At 41.4% G+C, this 21,542-nt stretch overlaps 1 protein-coding gene across 1 annotated transcript in view; it reads right to left on the bottom strand.

Moving 5' to 3' along the window:
- The window catches only part of Ppp2r2d (protein phosphatase 2 regulatory subunit Bdelta), a 33,572-nt gene that overhangs the window by 9,012 nt on the left and 3,018 nt on the right, over positions 1-21,542 (bottom strand). Inside the window, exons 3-5 of the mRNA XM_051193242.1 lie at positions 3,623-3,720; positions 2,309-2,474; positions 1,861-1,973 (exon numbers count right to left, since the gene is read on the bottom strand). Of these exons, the coding sequence (XP_051049199.1) occupies positions 1,861-1,973; positions 2,309-2,474; positions 3,623-3,720 (377 nt within the window). The remainder of the gene's footprint in view (positions 1-1,860; positions 1,974-2,308; positions 2,475-3,622; positions 3,721-21,542) is intronic.

The raw sequence follows: 21,542 nt of genomic DNA, 5'->3' as shown, positions 1-21,542 counted from the left end.
ACCCTCTGATATAGAGCTAACTACATTCTGAATCCTTCATAAATGTATCAGTGCCATAGTACCAGAGGCTTTTGGGGGATAGGCTGCTAGGTGCAAAGGGAGCAACAGAGAAGGATGGCCTGGCCAGAGCATTTGTGCCCAACACAGGCATAAAGAGTCAGTCTAAAGGAGCAGTACCACATGAGAGAAGTCTCTTATCTATCATCCAGTGAAGGGAAGCTTAAGGTTCCAGTGAAAACCAAATGCCATAGTCAGTTTTATTGCTGTAACTAGAGACCAAGAAACTTGAAGGTTTAGAATAATCTCTCAATTGAGTCTTCTCTGGCCAAATCCTATAAAAGTGAGCCTGGACAAACGTGTAGTGATGCTATTCTCAATTAGTTTAGAACAGAGCTGACTATACCCTGGGGTTTCCTAGAACAGAAATGACAGTTCCACAATGTGCAGGTCTAAGACACATACTACCATAACCCTCTACTATTTCCAGTTAACTAAAGCAAAAGCAACTACAATCCTAATTCAAAGAGCCCCTGTAACTACAGTTCTTTTCACAGAACTAAAATAACGGGGGGTGGGGGGAGGGAGCGGCGGTGTGGGAAATCCTCAAAAGACAAATGTCTCCAGCTCTTGCTTAGGGAAGGTCAGATGTTCACTCTGCGTTTTGAGAAGCAGAAACCCCATTATGAACCTAAGAATATCAGAGTTGCTGGCCAATGATTCTGTCTTCACACTGTGCCAAGGTAATACCACCTCTCTCACACGGTTCACTTTGGCCACCAATCAGACAAGTTTTATTCAGGTTAACTGTGCCTGTTAGGACAATAAGTACATGAGCTTAGCTTAAAGGATATGCAGGGGTCTGAATGAGAGGATCTCTGTTTGGAAAGGACTGTGTGTGCAAGTGGGGTGGAGCTGGCGGCAGGGGAGGTAAGACCAGAGCAGGAGGTTTCAGAAAACTGGCACTAGCACATTACATGAGAGATTTAAAACAAATATGTCCATACTAAGTCAGAGATGAAAACACAGCATCCTATGCTAGAAATGACTAATGGTATGCATGGAAGAAGGGTCTGCGGTCCTATGACTTAGACTCGAACAAACAATATCTCTTTTTGTGGCCTGATATCAGGCTAAGTGGTAGAGGAAGACTGCCCATCACCTTTGTGCAGGGACAGTCCTCGTGGGGCTGTCACCACTTTCTAGCTTTCTCAAGCACATGGGACATCAGAAACTGCACACACTCCAGGCTGGGCCTGAGACATCCTAATAGGGAGCAGGTCAGAAAAAAGGCTGCCACATCAGCACTGGAGACAGCTACTTTCAATGAACACACCATCACTTGGTTACCATTGCAACAAAGTCGTAAACCTCACTGAAAAACCTGCTACCTCACTGAAAAACATAGCGCTGCTCTGTTCCTGCCCAGACACCATTGTTTGCACTGAGCTGACCATTAAAAGAGGAGAATGGGGGGGGGGGGGGAAGTCACACTACCCAGTGTCTCACAGTTAGAGGAATTTGCACCAGCTCCACTGCTAATGTCTTGCTGGCTCATCAGTCACCCTACACTGTGTTACTCCACCAGCAAGTACTTTAGATTCTACCGCAGATGCTCAGCTGGCCTGGGTCCTTCTTAACAGAAACTCTGCCAGGAAGCTGACATGAGCTTTTCCCTCAGCACCACTGTATTTCTGAAGATTGTGACCTTGGTGACAGCAAGGAGAGTCTTATCATTATAGATGAGCCAGCAGGGCAGAGCCTGTTATACCTCAAGAAAAGAGTATTCTCAACAGCTGATAGTGTATTTTAGAATTAATTTCTGAAAAGTGCTGGAAGGATTAAAGAAAATGCAGCATATACCCGTAATGCCGTAATTCTAAATGGGTCTCGAAGTCGTCCATCTTCATCTTTCAAGTTATAACCTTCTGCTCTTTTATCCCGTTCACTTATTTTCCATAATTTAATAGTTTTATCTGAAAATAAAAACCTTATTCTTCATATTAATGGCCCCAGAAGCATGTGAACATGAGCATTCATCACATATGTGCACATACATCATACACACACTAAACTTCAAAACTAAGATGTAGACAAATAAGCAAGGTAATACTGTTTTTGTTTTTTTTTTTGTTTTTTTTTTTGTTTTTTTTTTTTTGCAGTTTGCATTTCCTAGGCAGGGTTTTCACCTTAGCTGACAAATCACCCTCTCCAAAGTTTAAAGCAGAGACAACCTCTAGAATTAGTTGAAATAAGAATCCATCCACACTAAAATTAAAAATAAATCAAATAGTTTTTTTACAATTCTCACCATTTGTAGAGAGTAGAAAATGAGCAGCATTCTGTTGCGGCAACCACCTGATTTTATTAATTTTTTCTTCAATTTCTAGACTTTTCAAATAGTCAAACTCTGGCTCATGACTCTGAAAGGTACTGTAAACATTGTACTCTCCCCTAGAATGAGTGCGGCCTTTATTCTGCAAGGAAACATGACAGCTTCTTTAATGAACAAAGCACAATGCAGATACATTTTTACTACTATCAACATGACCATTAAATGATCATACACTTTAAGTTAAAAAAGGTTTTGGTTAAAAATTCTGATGAAGCATACATTAATGCACTTGGAAGAAATACAGGCTTTTCAATGCATATCTAGGTTTTTTTTGCAGTAGACAATAGCTTTGTGGGGACATAAGTTTGTAGGCATTCTCCCCTCCTTCACCTTTCTCTTTATTTGCAATTCTTAAATTTGTCAAGTCCTTTAAGTTTACAGTGTAACTGAAGTTTCAGGGCCCAAGTCCTACCTCTGGCAGCTTCTGCCAGCTAACCTTGGTTACTAGTTCCAGAATGCCAGTACAAAAGAAAGTAAAACAAGAAACACAGAGATGTAATGTGGCAATATCAGAGGAAGCATAAAAGTCTAATGGCTAAACACTGTTTACAGGACACTGACATGAGTTTTAAATTTAGAGAGAGAGAGAGAGAGAGAGAGAGAGAGAGAGAGAGAGAGAGGGAAACAAAGCACAAGAGGTACACAAGAAGTAAATGTAGCCTGGCAGTCTTGGTTAGAGTGCTTTTACAGTTGTTTCCATTCTGGTTCCTATTGCTTGGACTGGCTCTCAGGAGATATTGCCTTCTGTTCTATGGAGCAACCTTGCCCCGTGGATAACTGCTCAAGTCTGGGGTGTAGTCCTGTTAGTGCTGCTATTCCTGGAATCCGAGGATAGACAATGACCATTGTTGTGCTTTAATGTGATTATGACACAGGGAAGCAGGTAATCCAAAGCAAATTAGTCAAATACAAATGATTCAGAGATATCATATTTTCATACTCTTTCTAACTGTGTTATGGACCAGCATAAGACAGGCATGTGTTTTTAACAAAAGTATTTCCTAAGTGTTACAACAGGATGAAGGCATTGTCAGTTTAGGAGTACTCACAGTGAGAAGTAGATTTCTTCCTCTTTTACCAGAGTAGCATTTGAAAATATATTCTACACAGTTATTGCCTATAATAGGACTGAGTGTTAAAGAAAAGCGAATATTGAAAACTTCCTTTCTGGTAAGCAGTATGTGCAGAGTGTAGTGATGCCATTTGATTTGTGGACTGTAAAGCACTGACCTCTTGTTCCCGTTGGAAAATAACAACTCTTCCACCTTTGTCTCCTGTTGCAAGAAGGTCTCCAGAGTAGTTAAACTCAACGGTGGAGATGATGTCGGCTGTCAACACAAGACAGAGTCAATCACAACTGATGTTTTTGTGAGAATCAAAAAAATGAACACATACAAACTCTCCAAATAAAACAAACATTCCCATGCCCCCCCCCCCACTTACTTGTTGGCTGCTTTCTGAATCAAAGATAGAACCCACCAGTACATGTGAATTCTTACTCTAATTTCACTGATTCAATACTTGGTGTTCCTGGCATAGACCAACTACCTAGACTGGGCTGCTTTTATTTGCAAAGCAGAATAAGACTTTAGGAAACTATTATGTTGAATGTCCACAGGTGCTCTCTCTGCATGTATGCCAGAAGAGGGCTTCAGGTCCCATTATAGAGGGTTGCTGGGAACTAAACTCTGGAAGAGCACCCAGTGCCCTTAACTACTGAGCCATCTCCCCAGCCCCTGAAAAATGTTTAAAGGAAAACACCATGAAACACTCTGGTTGGCCTTAGAAGAATGGTACCTAATTTTTAAATACTTAATGTCAACTTTTAAAATAAATAATACTGTTTTTTATTGTGTGAATGTTTGCAGGCATGTGTGCATACTACATGTATGTAGCATCCTCAAAGACAGAAAAAAAAAAAAAAGGTGTTATATTCCCTAGGACTCAAGTGATTGTGGTTGTGAGCCTCTATGAGGGTTGGAACTGAGCCCAGGTTCTTCCCTCCAAGAGAAGTCAGTGCTCTTTAACCACTGAATCATTTTTCCAGCTTCGTAAATTTAATTCTTACATAATAACAAGACTGTTTTATTACTCATACTTCCTGTGTGAAGTATGAGTATTAAAATAGGAATCAATACAGGAAGTATGAATATTAAAACGTTCCTATTATTTTGCTCTGTACACACTACAGGACAACACATTTCAGTGTCTGGTACTTCACTGCCTGGATGAAGATCACTCACTATCAGTAGTATCATTTAGATAATGAGATATTGCGAATCCTTAAGATTTCTCAGGATATACATACACAAAGATTTTAGATCATAGTCTAAAATCTTCAAAAGAGGTAAAGATCACGGGTTCAAAGAGCAACCAAAACAAGCATTGAAAAAGATCTTCAGAGCTTGTGGCAAGTCCTTAGGTTTAGAGAATAGGTTATAGCTGTCCTCTCCCACCCCCTTGATCTTTTGGCTCTTTGGGGGCCTGCCACCCAGCTCCCAAATAAACACATGGAGTCTTATTCTTACTTATGAATGCCTGGACTTAGCTTGGCTTGTTTCTAGACAGCTTTTCTTAATTATCCTGTCTATGTTATGCCTCTGGGATTTTACCTTTTTCTATATATTTTTTCTTTCCTTCTTTGGCTATGTGGCCAGCTCCCAGCATCCTCCTCTCCTTCTCCCTAGATTTCTCCCTCATTTATTCTTTCTGCCTGCCAGCTCCACCTATCCTTTCTCCGCCTATCTATTGAGTCTTCAACTCTTTATTAGACCAATCAGGTGTTTTAGACAGGCAAAGTAACACAGCTTTACAGAGTTAAAGAAATGCAACGTAACATAAACATAAAAGAATGCAACTTACACATATTCCACAGCATAAATAAGTGTAATACATGTTAAAATAATATTCCACAGTAGGTCTGAACTTATAATACATCATCAGAGGCTATGAGGGAGGCCTGACTCCTGGAGATCACTCCTACAGCTAAGGGATTGCAGCAGTGGGCTGTATAAGCACAGAACACTCTATTCAAGATTGGCACACTGGAAGGTTGGGAGCTTCCCCAGCCCCTAGGTGTGGGAAGAAATATGCTCCACCGTGCCTTTGAGTAGGAAAAAAAGCTGTCATATTTTCCAGAAAAAGTTTTAGGATAGATATTTCAGCTGTTTTGCCTGCTGCCTGAATGAGATCAAGGCCAACTACATACTGAAGCAGTCTGGGCATAGCCTGTGGATGGGACTCTGCAGTTCTTGTGGCAGTAAGGATAGCTGATTTTAATCCCAGCACTAGGGAGGCAGAGCCAGGAGGATCTCTAAAGCTACAAAGAGAGAAACCCTGTTGGAGATGGGGGTGAGGTCCTTGAAGCCAGTCATGTTGCAGATGATCTGTGCTCCCACCCTTTCCAAAGTAGGAAGTTTGCAGAGATAAATACTCTACAGTTTTCCAGCTGACTAGAAGTACATGACAAGAGGGGAGTTCAACTAAGAACTGCCTCAATTGGATTGGTCTGTGTAGTAGCCCCACTTTGCGGTGCTAGTCTTTATTGACCTGTGTTCCTGCCTGAGAGGGAGTGTGTGGGTTGAAAAACGAAAGGTAAAAGACAGATACAGAATAGTCAGAAGGGCAATACAGTGAATACTGAACACACCAAGTTTATTCTTCAACATTCTTAAATACTCCACCCAAAATTGGGGAAATGGCAAGACATACTTTCTTAATTCTCCAAACATTTGCTAACCAGACCTTAGACTAAATCTCGTGTTATCTGGCCTTGAGGGTTAAGAGTAACCACACCTGAGAGCAAGTCTCTTGTTACTTAGATAAAACAGACCAAGACCAAACATCCTACAGTAGCCATGCCTTAAACCTTTAGGTCTTATGACTATAACCTTGGAAAAGTAAAGATAGTTTAGAACTCTTTGAACTTAAGTCAAGATGAACTGAAGCCATTTTTATGGGCCATGACAGGCCTATAGCCAGCCAGTGAAGCATTTTCTTTTTAAAAACTTGGTGGTGGTGGGAGGGACGGGGAAGGGGTTTGGGGGTTTACAAGGTCTTTCTTTGTAGATCAGAGAACCTTGAATTTAAGAGATCCACCTGCTTCTGCCTCCAGTGGTGGGATTAAAGGTGTGTACCACTACTGGGCAAAGCATTTTCTTAATTGTTAATTGATATTCAAGGACACAGCTCATTGTTGGCCTTGACTATATAAGAAAGCAGTCTGAGCAGGTCAGAGGGAGTAAACAAGCAAACAGCTTCCTTCCAAGGGCTGTTTCATTTCCTGTCCTCCAGGTTTCTGCCCTGGCATCTTTCAATGATAAGATTATAACCTGTAAGATGAAATAAGCTTTCTTCAAGTTTTGCTTGGTCTCACTGTTTGTCACAACAACAGAAAGGTAGACTAGAACACAGCTATAAGCACCTTCTCTACAAGTAAGAAGAAATAAAAACAAAGGTTGAAATTACTGAAAAGAACTCCCAAATAAATAGATGCGATTTTTTTTTTTCTTTCGGTTTTGAGACAGGGTTTCTCTGTATTGTTTTGGAGCCTGTCCTGGAACTAGCTCTGTAGACCAGGCTGGACTCAACTCAGAGATCCAACTGCCTCTGCCTCCTGAGTGCTGGGACTAAAAAAGGTGTGCGCCACCAACGCCCAGCTAATGCAATTATTAATTAAGGGTTGTATGATGAGATCAAATTGTGCCCTGCTCTAGTGTGTAGCACAGTGATTTTTGAGAAATCATGTATTGAAACAAACTATCTAGGCACACCTTGGGCCTGCCCCTTGAGAACCTGGCACAGTGCATCACCCCTTTTGCATGGCAAGCAGTGCCCTAGCTCTGTCAGCAGGTGCAAAGGTCCCTTTAAGAGACAAAGCTACTAGCTGGGCAGTGGAGGCACATGCCTTTAATCCCAGAACTAGAGGCAGAGGCAGGCAGATCTCTAAATTTGAGGCCAGTCTGGTCTACCGAGAAATCAAGAGACAAGCCCCACCTGTATCCACTTTACTTTCTGCCACTTCTCTGAGGAAGCAGATCATTATCTCCTCTCCCTTCCTCCAATAAAGCTTTTCAAGTAACCTCTGTCTGCATGGCATGTTTGTATCACCATCCATCAAGGGCACAGTGGGCCATATTCATAACACAAACAATAACCAAAAACAAAACTTATTTTTTTTAAGGCTATGCCCTGTCCCAAGAGATACCATTTTGTAAGCAGTAATGAAGGATAACTCTACTTGGGTGGACACTGTAAAAAAACAAAACAAAAAAACCAAACCCACCATCTGCCTGGTACTACCCACAGACACAAGCAGGGTTGATTAAAAAGTAAAAAGGGTACCATACTGTAAATTTACCAAAAGTAAATGAGGACTATAGGAGCACAAGAGCATATTAAGTCATCACCAGGAAAACCAAGTCAGACTGGAGGAAAGGTACAGCTCCCTCAAATGGAACCCATAGAAGTAGGCACCTAACACTATGATGTGATAGCCACACCAACCTGTCATCTGACCACCTGGTTGAGCAAGTCATCAAAAGCAGAAAACTCCTGTCTCAGGGATTTCAGCTTGGCATGGTGTATGATGTGACCTGCCATTCAACCATCTTCCCAGACATTGGGAACCAGATCCGGTTCTATTTTTGCCCCTCTAGCAGGCCCCTGTTTGAGTATAATCTCTTACTCCTTTGCCTCTCCACTAGTTTCTGCTTCCCAGCTTCTTTGCAACTCCCTGAATTCTGCCAGAGCCTCTTTAACTCTTGTAGCCATTCTGTAACCCACATATATGCAGAGATACTAGATGCAAGATATGAATGCTAATATTAATAATTACAACGGGAACAAAAGAACCAGTTTGTCTTAACTGGCTGTCAAGGAAAACAGGACTATCTGGCAAACTGCAACCAACGAAACTACCGTATCTTATGACTTTATTTATGTTACTCAATCAGCTCTGACACAGTGGAAAGACAGAAATGCATCTGCCTGTGTTTCTGACAGAACTCTATTAATACTGTACAATATACTAATCAAATAGTTGCCAGCAGTTTCCTGCAGACATCTCAGAACTCACTTGACTGTATGGATTTTGCTTGCTGACCCCACTGTGGGGGCTACTTTCCTCAAAATGTTTCAGTTAGATGTGGACTAGACTATATTTTTTCTCTTTTTGAGAGAGGGTCTCATGCAGCTCAGGTTGACCCTGAACTCCTGACCCTCTTGCTTCTACTTCCCAAGAGATGGGATTATAGGCATGAGCCTCCATAATAAGTTGGGCTACTTTTATTATCAGCACACACTCCATTCCCACATTGAAACCAGGGCCTCATGTGTAACAGGCAAGTGATCTACCACTCAGCCACACCTCCATCTATTACCCTTAAATTACTCAACATAATATGCCTGAATGAAATCAAACCTTTTTTCTATTGGTTCAAAGAACAATTAAATCTATGTCATTTATACTTGGAAGATAGACAATATTACATAATTAATGATATTTTAAACTGTTAGTGATTATCAGCTTTATTAAAACAATTTTTTTAAGAGAGGAATTCCCAAGCCTATCAGTGATGAGAAATAATTTCATTAAGTCACAAAATATGTATAGGCCTAAAGATGGAAACACTCTTTGTAAAGCTTGGGTACGTTGCAATGCTAAAATGTACACATGAATTAAATGCAAAACCAGTAAAATTAAAATGACCAACATCAATTCATTCTAATAGGTATTGTTTTACAACAGGAAGCCCATGTTAAAAGCATAAACATGGTGTTTGTTGACACAGGGCACTCGGCAATTTGTAAATCACCATGTTTTGTTGAGGTTATTCAATCTATTAGAACACCTGACTGCAACTTCACTGTGGTGGCAAAAAAAGGGCCACTGAGGTGCTCCTTACTGTGAAGTGGTGGTTCAGCTGATACAAGTCTTGCTGAATATCTAGATTACTTCATTGAGACAATTCCAGCTATTCTGCCCCAAGGCAGATAGTCCAATTAGTGGAACATTTCCTTGGGAGTTGTCCTTCTGTATATGTTTCTCATACTGGTTAATGAATAAAGCACTGTTGGCCAATAGGAAAGGATGATAGGTGGGACTAGGAGACAAGGAGGAGGAAAGAGGAAGTAGAAGTCAAGATGGGGAGTCTGGAGAGAGCAGTACGATAGCCGGCTGTCCGGTAAGAGGAGACCACGTGGAGATTAGCAGAAATGGGTTAATAATTAAGACAGAGCTAGCTGATAAGAAACTAGTACCTGGCCAACAGCATTATATTAAATACAGAGTCTCTGTGTGTTAATTGGGGCTGGCGCGGTGGCAGGACAAGACCAGGTGGAGGGCGAAAAAACACCCCCACCCCAGGACCTGGCTTAGCTAGAGCTCAGAATGCAGACAGTCCTCCAAGACCACTTACTCACAGAACTGTCTTCACAGTGGCTCTACTTTTAAAACAAAATGCACAGCACAGGCTCTGCAAATGCGAGAAAAGCCAACAAACCAAAGCAGACACTTGGAAGAAAACACAAGTCCACCAATAAAGGATCAAAAGTGAACACAAAAGACTTTCTTTAGCCCTGCTGCCTACTAACGGCACTCTCTGTGCTAGCGTCATATATACCAAGCTCTTCTAGAGAGGCAGCTACTGTCACCCGTCTTCCTGAGAAGGTAGTTCTACCTGAAATGTAAGCAGCCTAAAAATTGCAAGGCACAAAGAGATAGACAATAGGAAAGAAAACACAGCTGGGGAATGGGTTTCAATGGTCATGGCCCAGTTTACAGTTGTGAGACAAGAGAGAAAAAGAAGCCTATCTATCAGAGGGTTAGGACCAGAGTCTCCTAGGCACAAAAGTCTGCAGACCTAAGGGATGATGAGACCATTGCAAGGACATCCTCACTGAGCAGGAAAGATTCCAATCACACAAAAGAAACTGATGGCCACATACAGGTTGCAGAGAGAGAGGAATGAATATTAACCATCCTTAAAACTCTTTTAAAAAATTAATTTAAGATTATGTACCAAGTTTTTAAAAAAATTGTTATTTCATGCACATTGGTATCCTGTCCCATGCCATGAGAGTTAGACAATTGTAAGCTGCCATGTGGGTGCTAGGAGCTGAACTCAGGTCCTCTGGAAGAGCAGTCAGTGCTCTTAACCGCTCAGATATTTCTCCAACCCCAAGTCAAGTTTTAATTATGGTTGACGAAGGAATAAAAATGTTTTTGAACACAAAGTCAAATCTCTTTACAAGAAAGTGCTGGAAGCTACAAAAGGGCTGGCCTGGTGAGATGGTTAAGACTGCTTGCTGCCTTTCTAGAACACCAGTTTGATTCCCATATGGGAATTGCCTGTAATTCCAGCTGCAAAGGATCTGACACCCCGAATCTCTGTGGGCATGGTCATGCATGTGCATATACTCACATACACCCAAATAAAAATTATAAAACTGATAACCCATCAGTGCAATTCTTCTGTTTTTATAGGTAGCTGAGGACAGAAGTTACTAAAAACCTAAGCCATCAGCTTATGCAGGAAGCTAGCACCTATTGCTCAAAAGCAGGAATCAGAAAGCATCTTATTTGGAATTGGACTCCCAAAGTCTCAAAGCCAGGAGGGGGCAGGGCAGAAGAGCAGCAGGTGGTAGGAATCCAGCAACATAGATGTGGACTGGGAGGACACTCTGGGAGCAAGGTGGAGGGTATACACAGCTGGACAGTATATGAACTGCAGGCTACACCACAACTCAGTGCTAGCACTTACTCAAGAATGCACACATGCACTTACATAGTATTATTTTATTTGTGACAGGCTTCAGTTCCTTTAGAGTTACAGAATGTTTTAAGCTATCCCACTCAGGTGCTGTGAAAGGAACTCTGGTTGTCTGGAAGATCAGTATGGGCTCTAAACCACGCTTCAGTTTTAACTAGTTTTTTTGGTGGGTGGGGGTGGGGAGGGGGAAACAAAACTGACATCAAGGTCTCTCCACATAGCTCTGGCTGTCTTTGAACTCAGATCTGCTCTGCCTTCCTCTTCCCACTGCTTAGTGATGGGATTAAAGGCTAGATTGAGGGTATTCGCCACCATGTCCTTCTACCCAATTTTTAAAATTGAAAATGGAAGATTATCTGCTGAGTGTGACCAAGAAGGGCACAGGCTGTTCAGAAGAATGGATGTAAATTTGCTGCACTTTAGACTCAGTCAGGCTACCATAAGGACCGAGTTTTCCTCATTAATATAAAAATGCCATCATTCTGAGACTGTACCAAAAGGAGAAACATCTCAAGAGTTTCAGGATGGGCCTTTAAACCTAACAGATTATATTAGCAACAAACACAAGGCTGCTTATCTTTCCCAGTAGCTTGTTTCTTAGTCTCCACCTTCATTATCATTCACTAGGAATATAGCCAAGCCTGAGATACTCTTCCTTACACTAAACATGAAGCATGTTTAAATATACAGGTAGAAACTCAAAGCTCCCTCTCTAAATTGAAACTGTAAACAGCTAACTTTGCCAAGTGATATCAATGAGGCAAAATACATTGGTTTTTAATCAAATCAAGGTAAAAAATTACCAATCCTCATCATTTTATCATTTACCTTGGGGGTGGGAGAGAACTGAAACAAGTTACTTTTTATTAGTTCACTCAATGCACAAACATCTTAATCCCAAACTTAAAGGAATATATTTGTTTGAAAATAAAAAATGTAACAAAAATAACAAAAACTGTACTAAAAACAGTAACAAAAAGGTAGGTTGAAAACACATGCTTCAAAAGTCTTCATCATATCCTGCCACTACACAGGAGTCTGAATGAAGTGCTGATGCCCCTAGCATAGTGAGGGACCTGGAACACACAAGAGATAAATAAGAGACAGGTGGAGGAATAGTGTGCTCCTACTTAATACACAGACTCCCCAGAGACAGAGTATGCCTGGCAGCAGTGCAGCAGAGGGAGGAAGAGAATACTCATGGGCAAAGGTTCTGGTTGGGGATAATGGAAAACTAGGAGGTACAGGCCATGGAAATGAGCACACCTGACTGAAATCTGGCACTCTGGAGGCTGATTTCAATTATGAGACCAGGCTAGGTTACAAAGTGAGAGGGTGTGACTCAAACAACAAACACACACCCAAAGTGATAATTTATCTCAAGACGGGCACACATACACATAATTCCAGCTACATGGGAGGCCATGGCAAGATCAACAACCCTTAGGCCAACATGGCAATTCAGCAAGAGCCTTCTCAAAATAAAAACGAAAAGGCCTGTGGATGAAGCTCAGCAGAATACTTGCCTAGTACATCTGAGGCCCTGGGTTCAATCTCTAGTATCTGAAGAAAATAAATGAAATTATACAGAGCTTACTTTTTCACCCATAAATTCTCCCCATTAACAATGTTTTACCTTGACCACTGAAAGATGCACACATAATTCTCGTGATGTAAATTGACTACTTAAAAAACAAAACACGGAATTCTGAATTATTTAATAAATAATTAAGTAAACTGAAAACAGGGTAAATGTTTTCTAGTGTCTGTTTCACATGAATGCCACTGAATTTACCAGGGTTCTAAGGGAAGACATTTCAATGATCTCTGGCATCTTGCATGCTATTGACAATTACACAGTGGCACAGTCCATGTAAGGAGACATCTGGCACAGAATACACCACAGGGGTCAGAGTTAACAAGAAAGAAGAGGAAAATGAAGGAAAAGGCACATAGGTGATCCTAGTCAGTCTGCTCAAGCAGAAACTATCTGTGCATCAACACAGAGGTGGGGCAAGCTGTGGGGCACCATGGTTATGTTGGACACTGCTGCTGGGGACAAGGTGGCAGGTGTGCAACTGAGAAGTTACATGTATAAATTCAACTCTGACTAATTTCTTAAAGGAAATCAAACAAGATCAAATGCTGATGTATAGGTATTGAGACTGTGGGTGCCTGCATATTCCTATCATTACATTGCTACTAGTGTTTTTACTGTCAAATATATAGGGTATTTTTAGCTCAGAAGTGAGAGGTTCTATATGTAAGTAAATGAGCCCCCCCTCCAGGGTCTCACTGTGTAGCCCTAGATGTCTTGAAACTTGCTTTGTAGACCAGGCTGACATCAAACTCAGAGATCCACTTGCCTCTGCCTCCTAAGTGTTGGGAATAAAGACATGTACCACCACTGTCTGGCCTAAACAGCTTTTATAAACAACTGTTTTGTTGTTCTAGATACCCAAGGCAAGGCAATTAAAAGAGAAAAATAAAGCCTTAAGTCATTTTAAACAGGAAAAAGTAGCAGCTTATAACAGTTTACAAAAGCCAGTGTGCCTTGGAAAAGTGGACTGACTATCAACCCACAAAGATCTTCACTAGGAGTTCACAGGAGATGTGCCACCTCTTAGCTGTTACCCACAATCTGATTACTCTGGCTGGCTTTTACCTCCATATCACTGTATGCACTTTGGTGTGCAACAAAATAAAAGCAAAAGATCTTTTCAAGGGCAACCTCATCTTCATCCACAGGTAACATATGTTAACTGTCAGTGCCATTCTGACCTGGGCATTTACCACCTTTTATACAGGCTCACTGACTGGAAAATGATGTCACTCAGCATGTCACATTGCTTTCACCAGGCACAGACCCCTCTAACCAGTTACACAGCATGGCCCAGCTCACTGCCCTTAGGCTCTACAACTGCAAAGCACCTCTTGGTGAAATGCCATCCTATTTCTGTATGATTCCTGTACACTGAACCATAAGGTTGAATGCCTTTTATTTCATTTATTTACTACTTATTGATGGGAGATGCCATTATGTATATATGTTTCTCATACTGGTTAATAATAAAGCACTGTTGGCCAATAGGAAAGGAAGATAGGAGGGACTAGGAGACAAGGAAGAAATAGGAAGTAGTAAGGAGAGTCAACATGGAGAGTCTGGAGAAAGCAGTATGCCGGCCGGCTCCCCGGTAAGAGAAATACATAGATCAGCAGAAATGGGTTAATAATTAAGGCAGAGCTAGCCGATAAGAAACAAGTAACCGGGCCAACAGCATTGTATCAAATACAGAGTCTCTGTGTATTATTTGGGGCTGGCGCGGCGGCAGGACAAGACCAGGCAGCGGGCGGAAAAACCATACTCCTTACAACTTATCTAATTATTATTTTTATTGTCCCCCCCCCTCCTGTGGATAGCACCGGTTGGCCTGGAATTCTCTCTGTAGATCAGGTTGACCTTGAACTCAGCCTCTGCTCCCCACAAATACTGGGTTTAAAAGCATGTGCCTGACTGGGATCTCATCTCTTCAGACAGCTGCCAATTGACTTCTAAAACATAAGCAAAGAGAGACTCTAGAATGTTAAGCAAACTGAATTTCGTACCATTTTGCATAGCTACTGATATGTGCCTACTTTTCAGTGGATGCATGCCTAAAGGTAGGCAGATGGATGGACAAGACTGTATTGTGGCCATCACTTGAAGTACCAAGTACAGTCAGTTTAATGGCACTTACTGTGGTAGTATGAATGTAATTGGCCCCCTTAATCTCACAGGAAGTGAGATTAGGAGATTAGGAGGCATGGCTTTGTTAAGAGTAGGTATGGCCTTTCTTTTGGAGGAAGTGTGTCACTATAGGGGCAGGCTTTGAGGTTTCCTATGCTCAGGATACCACCACCCAGTGTCTCAGTCAACTTCCTGTTGCCTGTAAAATGTAGGATTCTCAGATATGTCCGCCTGCATGCTGCCATGCTCCCTACTGTAACGACAGTGGGTTGAACCTCTGTAAGCGAGTCACCCCAATTAAATGTTTTCTTTACAAGGGTTGCCATGGTCATGGTATCACAGCAACAGAAACCCTAAGGCACCTATATACAAAAATACAATGCAGTTACCATGAAGGATGACTGGAATCAAAAATGAAGGTGATCTAGCACTGAGCACAGACAGTGGGTATAACACACCTGGACAGAACCCCTGATTAGAACACCTGCAGCTCTGCAGCAGCCAAGTGACCTGATGACTCTTATTGGGAATCTATTTCTTCACATGTGAAATGATATTAATGCAGCAGCTATAGCTCAAGGGCTGTGGCTAGGACTTAAGGAGTCAAACAAAACTTCCTAGCAAGGGATCTCAAATCATACACTAATAAGCAAGCCACAAACAGAATTTGAGTCCATGAGAGGAGCTGGTGCTTATAAATATATCAAATCATAAAATATAAACTGACAGATGATGAGTTCAAAGAATGGCTGAGAACATACACACTGTTGATTACAGGTGGAGACGTAGGAGGGATTCCAAGAAAGGCTTCATTTTTTAGCTTCTCTACAGCTCTACCATTTGGTTTTCTATAAATAACACTGTATTTTTTGTGTTTTGGGACAAAAATAATAAAATCTAGCCAGACCAAAAAAATATGTGATTGCTGTTCAAACCTGTCAAGTCCTGGTTATCCCACTGTTAATAGCTTCCTGCAATGAGCAGTGGTGCTCACTGTGGAACCTTTAGGAACCTTAAGAGGACCCAATAGTCAAAGCTATATCGACAATGACACAGATCTGTGATCTGCTGGACTAGTGTTGTTCTCTGTGTGGATTGAGTAGAGGCTACAGGCAGCCAACCCAACACCATGTTGTAGCATCCCTCAAGTTCTGCAGGACATCCATGTGGTAAAAGAAAAGGCAAAGAACCAGTTTTCTTAGGACTGTCCCCAACAAAACACTGGAATCACTGTAGCCAGGCTTTTCTGTGATTCCACAAAGCCTGTCTGTTGCTTCTTCATGCACAGTTGTATCCAGGAAAGGCACCTCATTGATATTGTTTCACATAATGCTATCTTCATTTGGAATGGCTTACATTGGTTATTCAGACTTTGACATTTGGTAGATTCTTGAAAATCAGAAAAGGGATCCTCTTAAGAGAAAGTTATGAATAAAATTTGTTGTCAATAATAAAGTCCAGGTTCAAGAAGACATTAGACTTTGGGGAGCTGCGGCTGACTACTTATCTTGTTGAGAAGTTTCTGAGATCTATGACAGCATTCATTAACAAACACAATTTTTTTTTTGGTTAAGCATAATGAAAAATCTTTAAATTCAGAATAGCTCCATGCACTATGAACTATGGAGCCTGGTATTACTGAGCTCCCTAATGGCCAGGTGGCAGAGGCAGGAAGATCTCTTTAGTTCGAGGCTTGCCCCAGTCTAGAGTTACTTCCAGCGAGTTGTACAGGCCAGGTCTACACAAAGAAACCTTGTCTCAAAAAAAAAAAAAAAACACAACAAAACAAAAAAACTCTAATGGTCCAAATCCCAAGGTGCAGCTAAAGAACAAACACCCAACAAAGGAGCTGAACACCCACTACTCCCTGGAAAGAGTGACTGAAGTCTCCATTTTCTAACTATAGTTTGAGGTCAAATTTCTTCATAAACTTCAACAAAACTGTCAGAGACCCAACCTGGGAACAGATCTGAGGACCAGCTGTTTCTTAATAAGGCATTTAAAAGAACTGTTAAGAGTAAGACAATAGATTCTTTTCACTGAACCCGTTTCATAGAAACCGTTTTTCAATAAAGAGTAGCTATATGTATTTTACAGTGAAAAAAATTTTAATTAAGTTGTTCTAATTTCTAATATAGTAAATATTGACAGGTCTAAGTCACACAGGCAGAAGTCTTCTGGGTTTCCAGTAAGATGCTTGAGAGTCAGCAAGGTATATACCCTAAAGGTAACTCTGGCAGCAGCTGGGCTGCTCCCTCTATGAAGATGGTTTGAGAAAGGTTTGTATCCACATCTCTGCAAAATGCCTTTCATGTGTCCCAGCTTTCTGTACTCAGACTGGCATCAAGGTGCAGAGACAAGCCTTATGCATGACACTGAACACTGTCAAACAAAGTCCACAACAAGTGAAAGGACAGTCCAGAGTACAAAGGCTGAACTATTTACCATTTGGCTCTTTGTGGAAAAGTGTGCAAATTCCTGAGAGTTTGACTTTTTCAAAGAATCTGTCATCCTCCACCCACAGTTATTCTCCAAAGGCCAGGGTGACCTTCATACAGTTACAGTGTTGTCACTCCTGCTCAGGTCCTTCAGCTCATAATCACTCACAGCACAACTCAAAGCCCTTGGCATAGGATTCAATGGTTGTGGCATTATTATTAGCAGGGCTGGCCTGATCTCAGGGCATTCCTGTTCACCAAGGACCAAGTTGAGTTCTTCTACTTCTCAGAAAGCCATGCTTTATATACCTCTCCTCAAAGCACTCTTTAAGTCACATGTTCTCTTCTTCCCTTCTTGCCATGCCCCTTCACTCCCATCCTCCTCTGTGCAGTCATTTCTCTCTGGTTCTCCACAAGTCCTAGACCTAGCTTGGATATAAAGCCCTGCCTACCGACAGAGTTCCATTTCTGCACTTCCCAGGCCAAACACAGGCAGCCCTTCAGTGAACTCTGCTGAGTTCTTTAGCCCTTTATCACCATTCCTTTTCCATGCCTCCCACAGGGTTAATCAACTCCTCTATGTTGTACCCTAGGTACCACCAGCTGTGTCCTTGCTTGCCAGAGCTTTCTGGTTTCTCTGAAATCACCAACTCTGTAATGGTCATAGGTAAAGCCCCCACTTTCTGGATGGGGAAATAGATGTATTCTGCTAGGGTGACACAAACTACTAAAGGGGCAGAAACAGAGTTTGTAGCTACATCTCTACACAGTGCCTTTGCATGTATCCTGCTTTTTGTACTGACTGGCAGGCATCAAGCTGAAGAGACAAGCCTAACATATGATGTCAAGTGAAAGGACAGTCCACAGCCAGGTATAAAGAGCAGCTAGAGGAGGGATCTACCAACAAGGTACAATCTGATGAAACAAGAAGGATCAGTGGTCTGTTGAGAATGGACAGGAACCAAGAAGAATAATCTTGAACAGGAAAGAAACAGAATAATGACACAAAGATGGCAACATCACAGGGTAACAGCGAAAAAACCAAGATGCCAGGACCAGAAGACAAAATTTAGTAGATTGCAGAGGTAAATAAAAAGCAATGTCGCTTAAACACAGCTAAAACCAAACATTTCAAGTTGGTTATTTAACATCCAGATTAGTACTTTAATCAGTAACAAAAGTATAGCACCCTTGTTGAACATAAATCTTTTTGGTGTGATTTCTAGACAATCAAGGCTCAGCAGGGGCCCTCATAACTTGTAACCATGAACCCAGCCAGGATCTCCCTCCAAAGAAATATTCACATCAAGGACTAAACACATGGTGTTCAAGGACGAAGAACTGCAGGGATCTTGGGGAGAGGCAGTGTCTGATTTTTCCTCAGCTGAGTTCCACTGCAAACTTACTACTACTGGATCACTTGCTTCACTGAAGCTCTCCCTGACACACTTTCCTACAGGCAAAATAAAAATGCTGCAACAGAGTGCAGAACTCAGATTGGAAACAATTCAACTTACCAAACACCTTCTGCCACTGAAAAAGAAGGGAAGAAAAGTAGAAAACCCATGATAAACATCAATTTTCATTTTCTGTATGTGGAATCAATCCTAACACATAAAGATTGTGACTAAATATCCCATCCTTGATACTACATTCCCCACATAACTACCTATGATGAGATATTTTTTGCGACAATGTTTCTCTGTGTAACTGCCCTAGTTAGCCTGGAACTCAAGATATCTGCCCACCTCTGCCTCTTTAGTACTGGGATTAAAGGCCTGGGCCACCACTGCTGAGATGTCTTTTTATATTTAATGAAACAAAGTTACTTCCTAACTTCCCTTCATTTTGTTACCTTCTGGCTTTGTTTCTTTCAAAAATACCACATGAGCCCTAAGAAGGGCTTACTTTTGAAAATATCTTTTTTATTCCAGATTACTTATTATATAATCCCCAAAGTTCAGCTGGAGTTAAGAACCTTTAGTTTGACTTTGTATTTATTTCCTTAGATTAAAAAAAAAAAAAAGTTAACGTTGAATTTAAAGCAATAAATTACTTAAGCTACCTAAACTGCCCCACAGATTAAGAAAGGACAGGGCTGGCAAGATGGCTCAGTGGACAGGCACTTGGTTCACTAAGTTTAATCACTGGAACCCAAATGGATCACTCCCCTAATATATTTGCTCTCCAAATATAAAAGTTAAAAAAGAAGATTGTGGGCCTTTGGCGGTGTACACCTTTAGTCCCAGCACTGGGGAGACAGAGGCAGCCGGATCTCTGAGAGTTTGAGGCCAGCAGCCTGGTTTACAGAGCAAGATCCAGGCCAGGTTCCAAAGCAATACTGAGAAACCCTGTCTCAGAAAACCAAAAAATAAACAGATTATCCAATCCCAAGTGGCCAGTCCTAAACACACATACATATGAGCAACACTACTATACTACTATAGACTGTATTTACTCTTCTGAGAGGTAGTGGGGAGCTACAGGAGGAATTGGAAGGGACTGAGGAAGATGTAGAAATGATATAAATGAAGTTTATTTATAAGAAGTTATTACAACAAATTAGTTAAACACTTAAAATTCCAAATTCTGAAATGAAGGAACTAGCTGTTATCTTGCTGGCTGACCTTGTGATATCAAGCTCAAGGTAAGACTCTCCTTTATCAGTTTCCATTTCTTCTGGAAAAGCAACAAACACAAAAAGAGAGAGGCCCTCAGGCTCCCTGTGAGTGAGCTGACTGCAAGTTTGTTTTAAAAGTAGTAATATGTGCCTTGTAGGGCTCCACTTACCCTATGTCTGTGAGGTTTACTTTTGATGTGAAGTTTGAGAAAATGACACTACACCTGAACTCTTTACTACTGATACTGACCTTGTTTATTTCAATACAGGGTTTTTCTGTGTAGTCTTGGCTATTCTGGAACTCCCTCTGTAGACCAGGCTGGCCTCAAAACTCACAAAGATTATCCTTGACTCTGCCTCCCAGAGTGATGGGATCAAAGGCGTGCAACACCATGCCAGGCTTACCTAAGTATTTCTTTTAAAAGCATGCTGTTTTCCCATGTTTTAATGGCTTATTAGTTCAATATACCTCTACTAACAGCTAGATTCCACAAGGGGCTTCTCCAGGACTGGCTAAAACTGGTTACTGGAGCAGCAAAGCACACAGCCTTTGGAAACAGGCAGCATAATTCTGCTCACACCCTTACTCTGTTCTTTGTGGTTATGGAGCTGAGTTGAACAATCTTTGTGTCTTGATTGTGCATCTGAAACAGGAATTGTAGCCTTTCAGATGGGTAAATGTAAAATTAACTGGCATGGGTAGTATCCCTTGCACAATTTCTGACACACAAAAGCATCCAATAATATTAGCTGTCACTGCTTTTTGCCTGGATCCTTTGCAAGGCCTAGGAAAGTAGAGGTGACAGTCAGCCTTTAGGCTTGAGGACTCAAATGTATAAACATGCAACAGATTGTAGTGTCATAGAATATTTACATGCAGGAAGCATGCTCAGGGATAGAGAGAGCAGGAGCTGTTTGTTAGTCACTGTATATCATATCTGCCCAGATAACTAACCCCCAAAACGCAGCACACACAAGTCCCCTGGTTTGCCATTTTGATTCCTGATTCCTAGTCTACTCTCCAACAGGGCAAGGAGACCCAATGACTACTGCCAGCCACTCTTACATCTGGCTATCAGTAGGACAATTATTAATCTCCCTGTGTGCCCAGCTTGCTGATCCCATTTGCAGGTATATGGGACTCACTGACCACACAATGAAACCATTACTTTGAACAGAAATGGTGACCGACTCACAGCAAAATCTAATTCTAAAATATATAAAAATAATCAAAGTGTGCACAGTTCAGTATTGTACCAGGGATTATTAGGTTAAAAAATATGAAACTCAAACCCAAAAGACTTTTTCATGTTGCTTTGCCTCTGGGTACTGCCTGACAGGTCAGAAGACCTTAGACTTCATCTCCAGGACACACCTGACTGCCTATGCCCAGGACTGCAGAAACAGAAAGACAAGGAGCAAGGCTACATGGAATTTTGCAGAGTTGAACAAAAAGCCTCACAAGCTACAAGTTTCAACAGATAAATTTTGCCATACCTCAAGTTCTCAAATCCAAGCATCAGGGCATGAAATAAACCCCTTGAAGTGCCACCTTCTAATTATCTTTCACCAACATTTCTTCTTAGTTTGAATT

The sequence above is a fragment of the Phodopus roborovskii genome, unplaced genomic scaffold, assembly GCF_943737965.1.
Source record: "Phodopus roborovskii unplaced genomic scaffold, PHOROB, whole genome shotgun sequence".
Taxonomy (NCBI): Eukaryota; Metazoa; Chordata; class Mammalia; order Rodentia; family Cricetidae; genus Phodopus; species Phodopus roborovskii.
Note: the sequence above shows the minus strand (reverse complement) of the source record. Positions and strands in the feature narration are given on the sequence as shown.